Genomic DNA, 12,961 nt, shown 5'->3' on the forward strand with positions numbered 1-12,961 from the left:
AATGTCATCCGAGTACAGAGTACCCATTACTTCTCAGGTAGCCAGGAATGCCGCGATCGAACTTGTAGCGATCACATTGTGGCCACATGCGTGTCCCATGCCTGGAAGGGCATCGTATTCTGCATTGAAAGCCATGGTACGACCACCCTCGCCGCGGCGATAGATCACCTCGAGCGCTGTCTCGACGCCATAAACATTTCTATTCACCTAGTATCCAGCGCCGAGTGACTCGAAAAGTTCGCAGATATTGTCGTGGGCGTTGTGCTCCGTAAATGCTAGCTCGGGATTGGACCAGATCTAGCGAACGTTAAGAAAGTCATGATGTGTTTGCCAAAGGTACTGGCCACCTTCTGATTGATCTCATTGAGCTTGAATTCATACTGATTCAAGACCCTTGAGACATTGTAGATGGTCTCTGCTTGTCCCTGTACTGGCAACATCTTGTTGAATCGTCACAAAAAAAAAATCCAAGTTGTTCACCAATGCTGGCATTGGGCAATGGAGCCTTTAAAGATAAACGGGCAAGGCAAAACAGCCCAAGAATAGGAACCGAGTGCCGAACGTCATCTCCGCGCGAAGATAAGAGATCCATAACACTTCCCAAGTGGGGGGAGGTTATTTCGAGAATTCCGCAGTGGAGAAGAAACGCACGTCCTCCACCAGGTTCATTTGATTATTCAACACTCCAATGCCGACTAAGATCCGGAATAACCAGATCCCGTAAACAGACTTGCAGAATGGGCCTGGAGAGGTCTCTGATCCAAAAAGACGCGCATTTCAACGATCTGCAGATCCGACTCATCACGTCCTTCCAGATCGAGGACGTTGAACTCGCGGACTCGGACTGCAAACTCGTCCGGGTCCTCTTTGAATGTTGTTTCGGATGTTGCTTCAAACATAACCGTACGTTTCATTTGAATGTTCCCTGCTAGCGGGGCGTAAAGCTGTCCCTTTTGTGCGGCTTCTTCGTTGGGAGCGGTCCTGTTGTATGATGTCTGGACGGGGCCTATGTCCCTCCCAAGGTCTATGTCCCAGGCGAGATGCACATGATGGTGAAATTTGCAGATGTGACGACTGCGCACTTCGAGGAGCGGGACTGCTTGGTTTGCGGCGGTTGGTGGATCGCTCCCGATGAGAATGGGAGCGCTGGGTGTGAAGAAAGGGATAATGGGATTTTCAACGGGAGTGAGGGAGTCTAGTGCTGGTAGGAATCGGTGAAGGAATTTAAGACCTGGTGATGCTGTTGCTGGAATGGACTCGTAAGGACCATGGTGGATCGAGACGGTGCTTTCCATGCTGCATCGACGATGAGAGACAACAATTTTAGATCTAAATCTTTTCCAATCCATTTTTGTGTCTAGAGGTATGTCATAGCGACGTAAATATTTGTCGTTGGAGTAGTTACATCATGCGGCTGAAAATCAACAAATCGTGGACGTCGATAGACAACATTACATTATGATGGCCAATGTAATTTGGCACATACTAACAACGCAGTCCCTTGGTGGGACTGGCGGAATTTTACAGGGTGATTTGGTTGCACATGGCAATTTGTACAGTCGGCAGGAATTGACAGCAAGGCCGTTCGAATCTCGCGCTGGGGTGTAGAATTCGACGGGCGTCAGATTGTTGACGCACCGAAAGAGTTGCGCAGATGTTTCCATGAGCGAGCGAAAGGAAACCAGGATATTGGTTTCCAGTGACCGGGATTTCGATTTGTGTTTTTTTTTTGAAGACTTTTTGAGGCGATTTTCAGAGGAAGAGCAGACGAAGCAGGATGTAAAACGGCATACTTTGCTCTTAAAAATCTCCATCGCCTGAGAAGAGCAGAAAGCCGGTTGGGAGAGTAAACAATCGAAGCCCGCTTGGCTGTGCCCGCGACGGATGATTTTTAAGACCTTTGGTCGACATGCTAGAGAGGTTCATTATCAGCGGTCCGACTTCAAGATGGATGCAGCCTATCGTCCGTCGACCGTGGAGACAGGCGAATTCTGCGCTCAGAGCTGGGCAAGCTCTCCATCGACAATGTATTCCACCCTCTCCGTCCCCCTTGTCGTGGTTCCCGTGGGGCTGCGTGGGTGATGTCCGATGTAATCTGGGACGGATCAACGAAGCCAGGGTATTCTTCGTGTTCTAGCGAAGTGGGTTGCGATCGATGACTTTGCACAAGATCAACTAGCTTTCCGAGCACCCCGAACTCCAGCTTCAACTTGATACTATAGACCATAGCCTTCAATGTGGTTTGCAGCGAGTACAGGCCAACGTATTCCACAAGGAGTAAGCAAAGATCCAGCAAAATGATGACAAAATTGATGGCTAGCAGCTCGTACATGATTCTGGACCGCCGTCGGTCCTTGTCAGGCATCATCCTCAGCAGCTTCACGGTCTCGACAATATAAATTCCCGAAATGACCATCTCTTGCGCACAAAACCAGGCCAGTTGCATCCGCTCCATAACATTGTATCCACGAATCATTGACGGATGTGCAACGTATGCGGTACAGAACGTCAACACGGTCGTTGGCAGCAAGAGAACGATCGCGTCGATGACAATCAACCAAAGAACAAACCGAAGGACTTTGTTGTTATTGACCACCAAATGCAGACGAGAGTATAGGACCAAGGATTGGCCCGGGACCATGACGTAGAAGCCAATGGTGGAGAGAGTCAAATATAACCATAATGGCGCTAGAGAAAAGAAGCCCAGCAGGTAGCCAACGGCGTGAGGAACTACTCCGATGATGACCGAGAGCAGAAGCGTCCAAAAGTAGAGTCCACGATAATGAGTGAAAGTCAAAAATAATAAGATTAACAATTCGATGGCGTTGTATAATGCGATGGATGTGAAGACAATCATCAACGTCCGCACTGCCACATTATGGTCATGGTACCCATGCATCCCGTCGGGAACTTGTGATAGGTTTGTCATAGTGCTCGACTCAACTAGCCTGGCTAGGAGATGTATTCAATGTTGATATTGTAAAGACCGAAGGGAGGATCTTTCATGCCTCGCTTAGTGAGAACCCCGATACACTTTGCTTGAATTGTACCAGCTCCGTAGCCATGATAGTTATGCTAGTCCCAGCCAATCATTGATGCCAATTGTGTCTATGCTGAATCGAAGATTATCGAGATTTTGGGCTCGCCAATCGGACCAAATGGGAAGGATTTCGAGGATTGGGATGGGAAGATCTGATCGCAAGTTCGTTTGCCGAGGAATGGGGATGTAACGTTCCGGGTTCTGAGGAGATGAGGTCAAAAAACTCGAGGCAGGGATCGAGGCGAAATGAACGTCAATGCAAGATGAGAATAGTTTGAGTCGAGAAAAGAAAACTCCAGGGCTCTCCCCGGCCTCTTTGCCCCCATGCCAAGCTAAGCCGAGAAAGGGAACCCGTTGGAACCGCCACACGTGAACTTGGCACTTTTTTTTTCCAATTTTACGACTGAAAAAATCGGAATTTTATCGGAGTATCTTTCCCGATTTCAGATTTCGACTTTGGTCTCTTCTTGTGTAGTACGATTTCAACTTTTTTAAGTTGGCCGAGTCGTCAAGGTGGCTCGAGTGGGAGTGGCTCGAGTGGCCAGGGTGGCTAGAGTGGCCGACGTGGTAACAGTTAATCGGTCTACTGTTTCCGTACATCTTCCCAAATACATCTTACTTCCGCCTTGAACAAAACAAGAAGATGTCTCAAAGGTGAATCTTCAAGTTATCACGCTAACCTCCGCCCTGAGTGGAGAATGGGTTCTCATTTACAATTGGCCAGTTCACTTGCGGAGAATCCAGACCCAAAACTTTGGGAACCGTGCGTTCGCTTTCGCCTATGGTCACGTGATCATGCTTTGTCTCTGTTGTGCTCCCGAGATGTTTGCAGGGTTTGCATACACCTACTGCCTGAGGCAGCGAGTCAAGAGCGCTTGGGCCAAGAACTCGGCCTCAGGAATTACAGCCACCTGGCTTTGTAAGCCACAGAAAAAGGGGGTTTCATGTTGTTGCAAGCGAGGGCTTGGCAGGTTATGTAATAACCCTACATAACGTATTTCACTACCGAGCTGGCCACCCCAACTAAAACACGTCCACTAGATCTTAGTTAGTTCAACCACCCACCATGCCACCAATTCGTACTCAATCCTCTCAAAATTCAATAGAGTAGGAGGGTAGGATCTTACTAGCTATCTAGGCTTTTAAGAATCAAGAAATCTCTTCAACTTGTGAAGTGGCGCGCCGTTTTAACGTCCTTAAGATCTACCCGCCTAAATAGTATACAACACAGGCGCGATTTCTCGCGCTAACTCTTATAAATTGACCAATACTAAATGTCAGGGTGCGGGCTGGCAGGACGGTATGATAGGAGATGACTGGTAGGAACAGGTCATAACAGATCTGTTGGAAGGTCGCGTGACCACCACTGTTTGCTCCCAGTACTTAGTCTCAGTCATAGCATGTAGATAGTTTCTCTCTCTCTCAACGCATCAAGAGATTTCCAGTTACATCTACATTCATCGTAGATCTCTAGTATCTCTAACAAGATCAGATTCCACTTGACAGGTACAGGCAGGAGCAGGCTATTATACAAGACGTAGCTCGAAGAGCCACAACAGGATCTATGTCACGGTGCGAACCGTGATGCTTAGTAAGAGGAAGATCACGGCACGTGATCTCCGACCTTATTTTAATAAAATTGTCAAACCTCAAATACGGCCTCCCTAGGCCATAAACAGGAACCTTGGTTTTTGTTATGGTCTAGTGGAAAGTACGCTGTATTTCGTTCAACAAAAATTTATAAGTAAAATAAGGTAGTACTAATATATATACTTAATGCCTTTATCTTATCTTTAATAACCTTTAGATATTAGTTATTTTACGGTGTTGAAATAGAAAAGATGATACATACTTGACGCGTTGCTCCTATCCTCTTCCAAATTTTTTTTTTCACAATTTACTCTTCACGCTAAAAGGTGGTGATCAACATGGAATCCCCAAAATGCGCTTATGACTTTGTCATTGTAGGAGGTAATCATGTACCAGACACATGCAATCTCCCAAGCTCATCACTTAAACAGGTGGTCCCGCTGGTTGTGCGTTAGCTGCCGGGCTCGCCAAATCAGCCCAAAGACCTCAAGTTCTACTTCTCGAAGCAGGTGGGCGCAACGATGATAGAGTTTTGCGAGTAGATGGAAAGCGTTGGACGACATTTATGGATGAAGGCCTGAATTGGGGGTACAAGACCACGCCTCAGGAACATTGCAATGGGCGTGAGATAGACTATTCCCGTGGAAAGGGCCTGGGAGGTGGCTCGGTATTAAACTTCGGGGTCTATACCGTAGGTGCGCGGGACGACTACAACGAGTGGGCACGTAGTGTGGGTGATGATACCTTCGGGTGGAAGGAGATGCAGACCCGGTTCAAGAATTTGGAGACCTTCAATGGCCGTGTCACACCGTGAGATAATCAAAAAATGTGCTAATCCGGTTGCTCTCGAACATGGCTACTCGGGAGTCCTGCGCGTTGGGTACGCAGAGGATTGAGAAAAGGACTTATCGCTCTCGCTGGATGCTTTTCAAGCGGCTGGACACAAGCTCAACCTGGATCACAACTCTGGAAATCCCCTCGGCATGGCTGCCACTATCAACTCTGCTCACAAGGGAAAGCGTACTACGGCTGTTGACCTGCTTTTGAGTGCGTCTGAGAATCTTGTGGTTGTCACGGACAGCCCAGTACAACGCATTTTGCTGCAGGGCAAAAAGGCCCTTGGAGTAGAGACCCAGGGCAAGCAGTGCATGTCCGATCATGAATCTTTACCATTCCCTTCATCTGACGTGGCTGCCAGACTTCGCTTCTCGGGATGTGATTCTCTCTACAGGCTCACTCGACACCCCCAAGATCCTAATGCATTCTGGAATCGGACCAGCTGCAGACCTTGAGAAGTTCAAGATTCCAGTAGTCCAAGATCTCCCTGCTGTTGGCCAGGGTCTTCGAGACCACTACTTTGTTCCTCTGGTTCTTACCCGCAACCCGATACCAATGACCGCAATTCGTTCTTCTAGGATCCAGCCGCCATGGAGGCTGCGATGAGACAGTGGGAGGAGAACAACACCGGTCCATGGACCAGATACAGCTGCCAGGTTGGAAGTGGCTGGTTCAAGTCAGACCGTATTACCTCGACGCCCGAATTCAAAGCACTTCCAGCATCCGTACAAGAATTCATGAACCGCGAAACCATCCCCCACTACGAGATGATCACTCACGTGCCCATCCACTTCATGATGCCCGATATGTTCAAAGAGTACAGCTATTTGGGTCTCGGGGCATTCATGATGAACGAACAATCCCGCGGTGAAGTGCGCCTGCAGTCCTCCGACCCAGACGTCCCGCTGCTTTTCAACCCGCGGTTCCTCGAGGATCCCTTCGATCGTCGCGCCTGCATCGAGATCTACCGACACCTACTAGAAGTTAGTAGACAGGAGTCCTTTGCGACGGACACTATCTCTACGCTCATCGGGCCCGCGTCTGATTTTGGTGAGGACATTCTCCGGTTCTGGAAGAACTTCCTCTCTTCTAGTTGGCACATGACCGGCACAGCGAAGATGGGCAAGGCTGATGCCAGTGATGCTGCTGTTGACACGTATTTCCGCGTGCGGGGCATTGAGAACCTCCGTGTTGCTGATATGAGTGTTATTCCCATTCTCATTAATAACCACACGCAGGCTACGGCTTACGTGACTGGTGTTACTTGTGCTGAGGTTCTTATCAAGGAATATGGTCTTGATGCACAGTAAATGTCGTATCCAATCTATTGGGTTTGACAGGTCAGAAATTGCGCAATAAAAGAGCGTAGGGACTACATATTGCCTGCGACTGACTCGACTTTATTTTCACCATGACATCAACGTTTTTTTTTATTTTGGTGTTGTGCATGGACGCCATGTCTGTCTATCTCATTCCATTTAACAAGTGTGCAACTTCACCGAAGTGACCCGACTTTGCCTTTGGGACTTGAAGATTCCTTTGATTTCATGATTTTAGACGAAAAAAAAAACGTTTAGATGGTAGAGGGTATTTAATCTATCTTGTGTGTGGCAAGAAAGTATAGTTCTGGGTGTCGAGGCTGCTGGTTACGGTGGGATCACCAATCCAACCAAAACTCATGGCGAAAGTCAGCAGTGTGAGATGTTCACAGACTCCAGATTTTAGGGCTCACAATTCCCAAGCCAACCATGCTAAGAATGTTGGAAACTTCTCATGGGACCTCGAGAGGACGACCGCGATGACCATGCAATCGATCAAGGCAACCTACAGGTAGATACCAGGTATAACCAGACACAGGTGGTCAAGGGCAAGCCCACCTACTTGAATCGTCAAAGTGAATCAATCATCTTCCTTTAGCGTGTAAATTTTTGCCAGACTAAATCATAAGATTGATCTTTGCATCGGTTTCCAAGTTTGTCACCAATCTCCGGCTTCCATCTGTTTATTTTGATTTCAAGTCACACTTGGTATCAAGGTCGATTGAAAGGCAGCTTCAACACCAGATCGGTTGCTCGTCCTAGGGTAGCTACCCTACGAAGGAGTCCTGTCATTATTTGTTACAATCAGCCTTTGACAGCATATCAGTCCAAGTCCACACCTGTCTCTTGAGGTCTCAATCCAGTCATGTCAGTAGATCGGACGTGTGTAGAGAGATAATATGTAGATAGGAAGTCCGACAGCTTGGTTTCAAAAGACTGTATCAAGTAGCTTCATTTCGATGAGCCCATTTTGGGCAAGACTTGAAAAGCCTGAAGAATACAAGGATAATTTGGAGTCCACCCCGCTCAAACCCGCTAGGCTAGCACGGAGCACCTCATAAGTCTCAAAGACTAAAATTAACTCGGCAAGCTTGGCTCCAGGCTCGGACATCATGAAGGCCTCATAAAATCAGTGGCATAGGAACCTACACTAGGCAGCGAAAGTTGGCTAGGCAGTGCATATCCACAGCCTGTGATCTATCTGATTGAACAAGTAAAGTTATAGATCGAATTGAAGTATGAAACAAATGCGGGAATAGTAATAAACTCCCCCCATCAATCTACCGCAATTTAGGAAATCTCAAAACACCACCGAATCGCGAAGCCGAAATCAAGAGGGTGGAAATCACTCACTGCATCACACACCCTTACGCAAAGGGGGAACATGACATGATAGTAAAGGAGGTGAGCACAGGAGATCCAGCAGAACAGGCGAGATAGAAATAGGGCAAGTGTCGTCAAGCATAACGTAACACCGAAGCTGAATAAGGCACGAGCAAACAAAGGAGACAGACGCGGGTATCGAAAAGTGATCGCAGAACGTAGGCAATCAAAACGTTGATGAAAACGGCACAGCAATTAGTTCACCATCGGAAGACCATGAGAAACCTCTTGCTTGTTCACGCCATCGTTTCCGTCTTGATTATCATCCGTGCGTACCCGCTTATTCTGCTGGAAGCTATTGTTGTTGAGGAAGGTCGTGTCATCGGGGTGCTTGCGCATGCCGAGGGTTGCAGCAGCGATGCGGTTCAGAGAATTCATGTCATCAGATACAGAACTGGGGTGCTGGCCCTGGGGACCCGGGGTGGGTACCGAGCCCGAGGGGCTGGAGTTCTGGACTCCGGCAGAGGCAAGCGCCATTTCTGTTGTGCGGGGTTGGCTCAAATCGATGTTGGCCGGGAGCTCGGGGACTTCACCCTGGGCTTCGAGAAGACGCGATTGCAAGTTGATGATGTATTCGCGCAGCTGATAGTTCTCGCCGACCAGGGACTTGACCTGCTCCTTGAGGGGGTCGATGTTCTTGACCTCTTCCTCGAGCTTGCGGATGTATGTTTCCTTGCGCTGGCGGAATGCACGCTATCCGGATGATAAGCGAAGAACGTTGTGCAGAGTATCAAATTAACATACCTGGGCAGCACGGTTCTGGGCAGCACGCTTGGAAGTGGACAGTTCACGCTTGCCATAGCTTTTGGAGCCGCCGTCGGATGGGGGAGAACCCTGGGGTTGGGTGGGGGTTTGGGGAGCGCCGAGCATGGCACCCGAGATAGCAGGGTCAATGTTTGGCTGGTCTCGCGGGCTAGCATTATTGGGCTGTAAGTGCTGTTGCTGGCCTGGGGCACCCTGGGGGCGACCGCCCAGGTGATGCTGAGCAGCTAAAAGCTGGTCATGGAGGACTATATCATCATGTTAGCGATGGGGAGCTATCACGTGCGACGCGCACCCTAATTTGCCCAGGTGGGATTAGATAGGAGATTGGGGTACGGTAGTTTTCAGCCTCAAACCCCACGCACCCACGAATCCCTTAAAAGCAAAGGGAAAAAAAGGACAACAGCTACAATCACGTACCCTGATCCGCGTGATCCTATAGTCAAATGTCAGTATGAATCATAGTAGTAACAGAATGCAGGACCTAGATGACGCGACGTGACTGGAGGGAGACTCCACGCGTCGAGACGTCGAGTCCCGTCCTCAACACGTTGGTAACGCAGCATGACTGTCTTGTATCCAAAGCATCGAGGAAGTACACAACGTGGGATCTCATCTAGATCTGATGACAAACGCGCGTTCAAGATGGTCTGCTTACCTGAGCAGAGGTTTGCATGCTTGGATGCGGTGCTGGCGCCAGTGCAGGCTGCATTGATTAAGAAGAAAGGGGATCGGTGATGAATTTGGGCAGTGGCTTTGCACGACACTCTTAGAATCCACCAGAATTGAGAGCAAAGAGAGCTGCTTTGCTGATATCAAAATACAGTTAAAATGAGGTAAGCAGTTACAGATCCGATGCTGTAAGCAGGTTGATGGCGGGTGGAGGAGGAGGAGGATTACTTAAGGATTCTGAGTCAGAGGATTAGGGGCGATTTATGAAAGGAGTTGGTAAGCGAATTGTCCACATTGAGTAAGCGGTGAACCATACGGTTTCTACCCCGGGGTTTATCTCCATGCTTTTTGCCGCTACATTGCCTTGGATATCACATTTACTGGCTGTGATGGGGTTTAATCATCATCTCAATCCTCTTCATATCCCTCCAATCGAATGCTGTGGTCGTGCATCTTAACATGTCCATGTATCGAGATAGCTTGCTTGATCGCTGATTATATCCCGCCCGCATCCGGCGGGTTTACTTGCTCCCGACCGAGTCAGCATGACATCACCATCCTCGCCTATCTTGACATTCGTTTCTCATGCATGAGGCACCAACAATTGAAGAATCGTTCCATTCAATTGGGAACAACTTCTTGTATAAGATGTAAACTGAACTACTACTCCTGATTAATGTACCTTGAGTGCTTATCTAAACTTCTAACACCCGTAATCTCGTATCCACCCCAAAACACAGTCAACCTTTCACACCCCTGCCGCGACATCCTAGCTCTGCACGACTCGGAATCACTACTGTTGCTTCTTCAAGCTACCTTTGGTAGGCTGTGCATGTATTATCCCAGCTCCGATCTTCGCTGACTCAGTCCAGCCTCGCTGGTGCATCCAGAAACGGGTTGCCGGGTCGGCACCATGCGAGGACGCACGCCGAGCATCATCTTCAAGAGACGTACGTGAGATATCAGTTGACTGGGCAATGGACGTAAGATCGTCCTCCTCCTTGTCCGCGCTCACCCCAACATTGGTTGTCGACTCAAGATAGCGCTTGCGCACGAGGTAACGCTCGGCTCGCTCCTTGCGGGAGTTTGGAGGCTCAATCCCAGCCATACCAGCCCGTACAGCATACCGCACAATAAGGTACAGGTGTTCCGAAAAAAAGATTGTCAAAAGCAAAGCCCAGCCTTTAATGTCTGTCGGCTCGCCGTTAGGCCCCTGCTGTGCGTTGCCGCTGAACAGGTAGACCAGAGAAGCGCTGGTGATACTTCCGACCCAGGATAGGAATCCCAGGCTATCGAGCCAGGGTCCGATCGTATCAGTCCGCAATGGCACGGGTCTGCGGAACTCCATGCAGATCTTGAAAAAGTCCGATCGCAATTCGACCCAGTTGTTCACAAAGAACGAGAGGGGAACAAGCGGCCATGTGGGTGAGAAAAGGGCTAAGTAACCGAATTGAATACACATCTCACGTAGATCATCGGTCACATCGTACTCGGAAAGTTCGAGCTCGTTACGCACGCGCGTGAGGAACTGCACTTCCTCGGCCGGATCGTCGAAGGACACGACAGGCCTTTCGGGCGATCCTTTGTCGCCGTTTCGGTCCGTCTTACCATTGCGCTCCTTGTTGTACTTTTTATATTTCCGAAGTGCATGCTGTTTGATATAGGGCACGATAGTCTCCATGGCAAAGCCAACGATCTGGGCAGTGACAGTGAAATAAACAACCTGGTTTCGCAGGCGAGCTGGGTCGATCTGGAAATGCGATTGCTTTGAGATGGCTTGTTCCTTCGACACGAAAGGCCGAACTGTCAAGCGGAAAACATCGAGGTAGGGGACAATCAGGCTAGCGAATGGCACGTAGACAAAGGCTGTCAAGAAAATTGGCATATAAGACGTGATGAAGTTGATAACAAAAACCTTCTGAGTCAATGCAGCATCGTACGCATCGTTTGTCTCGTGGTTCTCGTAGTCATTCAACTTCGTTGCGATAGACGTCAAAATAGCACTCATGGTTGGCACAAGCGCTGATACAAGGATGGTTGGGATGAAAATCTGAAGGGTTAGCTTTGATTACAGAGAATGGGAAGGATCGCCATACCAAGTATGTCTTTAAAGGACCATTGTAGAGCTCCGAGATGAAGATCTCAATGGCAAAGCAGGTCGCAATGATAGCACCCAAGGCAATTGCCGCAACAAAGGCAAATGGGATTTGAAGTAGCTGCCGTTGCATGCGCTTAGTTGCCGGGAAGACACCGCGCATCTCACCGGTACCCACATCACAGACCTCCTTTTCTGCCTTGAACTCTCGTCGCTTGGTCCGAACAGCTGAGACATTCTTGGTCTGCCATCTGCAGCTCAAATCAACCTCCTGGCGCTTCCAATATTCCACAAAGATGATACACCAGAGACAATTGACGATAGTGTAGACAATCGAATATCCGCCAATCAGGAACCAGCAGGAGAATCCAAAGATAGCCGGGAAAATCAAAAATCGGAAGTACGACTGCAGGAATGCGAAGTAAAATCCAACCTGCCATCTATGTTAGCTAGGCCAAAAAGACAACCACTCGCTGGTACATACACTTTCTCCAAACTTGTTCCGGATTTGATCCAAGTCGTCATCAGAGAGGAAAGTCTTAGAGCTCCAATCTCTTATCCACTTTTTATTTGTATCAACATCATGAAGGGGGAATATAGCAGTGACGTTCTTCCATTCGCCATGGTTGGGGGTGATAGCAGCCCCGCCCTCTTCCTTGGGAAGCGTGATCATCTGGTTGATCACCCGCAAGCGTTCAGCCTCATTCTGGGGCTCGGTCGAATTGGAAGGTGTGGGCTCAGCATTACGAATGCCGTATAGCCAGTCGCGTACTCTGTGGACATGTAAAGTCGAGATTAGCAGATTGGCATAGAATGATCAGCCATCATCACTTACCGCGACCGATGAATAGCCCGTTTCAGCCGCTTTTCCAAAGCTTTCACAAACACGAGCAAAGACGACTCATCACCTTGTCGAACCTCTACCTGTAGACCAACTTGGGCAAGTGCTTGGAGCAGTTTTTCTAGCTGCTCAATTGCCTGCAAACGGTCTGCAACTGTTAGAATGTATCTCCCGCCACACCCTAGAGCTCTCTGTTACTCACCTACAGTTCCAAAGCTGTAACGGATAACATAGTCCACATGGAGATTGTAATCCTGAACATTATCCGAAATAGTCGCCATCGCTGGGTGAGTTGAAAGAAGAAAGAAAATGAAACAGGGCGAATCGAGGTGATCGGCAGGTCAATGCCGTCACCTGGCGCTAAAGTGCTTAGGGGCGAAGCTGTGTTGCGCTAACATGATGCTTGTCTCATTCTACATTAA

At 48.7% G+C, this 12,961-nt stretch overlaps 6 protein-coding genes across 6 annotated transcripts; 2 read left to right on the forward strand and 4 right to left on the reverse strand.

Moving 5' to 3' along the window:
• Positions 1 to 695: 695 nt before the first annotated feature.
• On the reverse strand, positions 696 to 1,295 carry Pdw03_3682 (Peptidase M20; the record flags this gene model as incomplete). Its single annotated transcript, XM_014676437.1, has 1 exon — positions 696 to 1,295. One exon carries the CDS (start codon positions 1,293 to 1,295, stop codon positions 696 to 698), a length of 600 nt encoding a protein of 199 aa, XP_014531923.1.
• Positions 1,296 to 1,942: 647 nt separating this feature from the next.
• Positions 1,943 to 2,929, reverse strand: Pdw03_3683 (uncharacterized protein; the record flags this gene model as incomplete). The annotated part of the gene is made up of 1 exon (XM_014676436.1): positions 1,943 to 2,929. The coding sequence occupies one exon, from the start codon at positions 2,927 to 2,929 to the stop codon at positions 1,943 to 1,945; it is 987 nt and encodes a 328-aa protein (XP_014531922.1).
• A 2,039-nt stretch (positions 2,930 to 4,968) lies between these two features.
• Pdw03_3684 (Glucose-methanol-choline oxidoreductase) lies at positions 4,969 to 5,444 on the forward strand (the record flags this gene model as incomplete). The annotated part of the gene is made up of 2 exons (XM_066100564.1): positions 4,969 to 5,011; positions 5,062 to 5,444. 2 exons carry the CDS (start codon positions 4,969 to 4,971, stop codon positions 5,442 to 5,444), a joined length of 426 nt encoding a protein of 141 aa, XP_065955964.1.
• Positions 5,445 to 5,482: 38 nt separating this feature from the next.
• On the forward strand, positions 5,483 to 6,777 carry Pdw03_3685 (Glucose-methanol-choline oxidoreductase; the record flags this gene model as incomplete). Its single annotated transcript, XM_014676434.2, has 4 exons — positions 5,483 to 5,510; positions 5,564 to 5,677; positions 5,829 to 5,998; positions 6,046 to 6,777. The coding sequence occupies 4 exons, from the start codon at positions 5,483 to 5,485 to the stop codon at positions 6,775 to 6,777; spliced, it is 1,044 nt and encodes a 347-aa protein (XP_014531920.2).
• Positions 6,778 to 8,364: 1,587 nt separating this feature from the next.
• Positions 8,365 to 9,643, reverse strand: Pdw03_3686 (BZIP transcription factor, putative; the record flags this gene model as incomplete). Its single annotated transcript, XM_014676433.1, has 4 exons — positions 8,365 to 8,862; positions 8,914 to 9,179; positions 9,352 to 9,367; positions 9,590 to 9,643. 4 exons carry the CDS (start codon positions 9,641 to 9,643, stop codon positions 8,365 to 8,367), a joined length of 834 nt encoding a protein of 277 aa, XP_014531919.1.
• Positions 9,644 to 10,396: 753 nt separating this feature from the next.
• Positions 10,397 to 12,820, reverse strand: Pdw03_3687 (Plasma membrane channel protein (Aqy1), putative; the record flags this gene model as incomplete). Its single annotated transcript, XM_014676432.1, has 5 exons — positions 10,397 to 11,653; positions 11,700 to 12,131; positions 12,183 to 12,471; positions 12,534 to 12,687; positions 12,742 to 12,820. 5 exons carry the CDS (start codon positions 12,818 to 12,820, stop codon positions 10,397 to 10,399), a joined length of 2,211 nt encoding a protein of 736 aa, XP_014531918.1.
• Between the last annotated feature and the right edge of the window lie 141 nt (positions 12,821 to 12,961).

This window comes from Penicillium digitatum, chromosome 1 (genome assembly GCF_016767815.1).
Source record: "Penicillium digitatum chromosome 1, complete sequence".
Classification (NCBI taxonomy): domain Eukaryota; kingdom Fungi; phylum Ascomycota; class Eurotiomycetes; order Eurotiales; family Aspergillaceae; genus Penicillium; species Penicillium digitatum.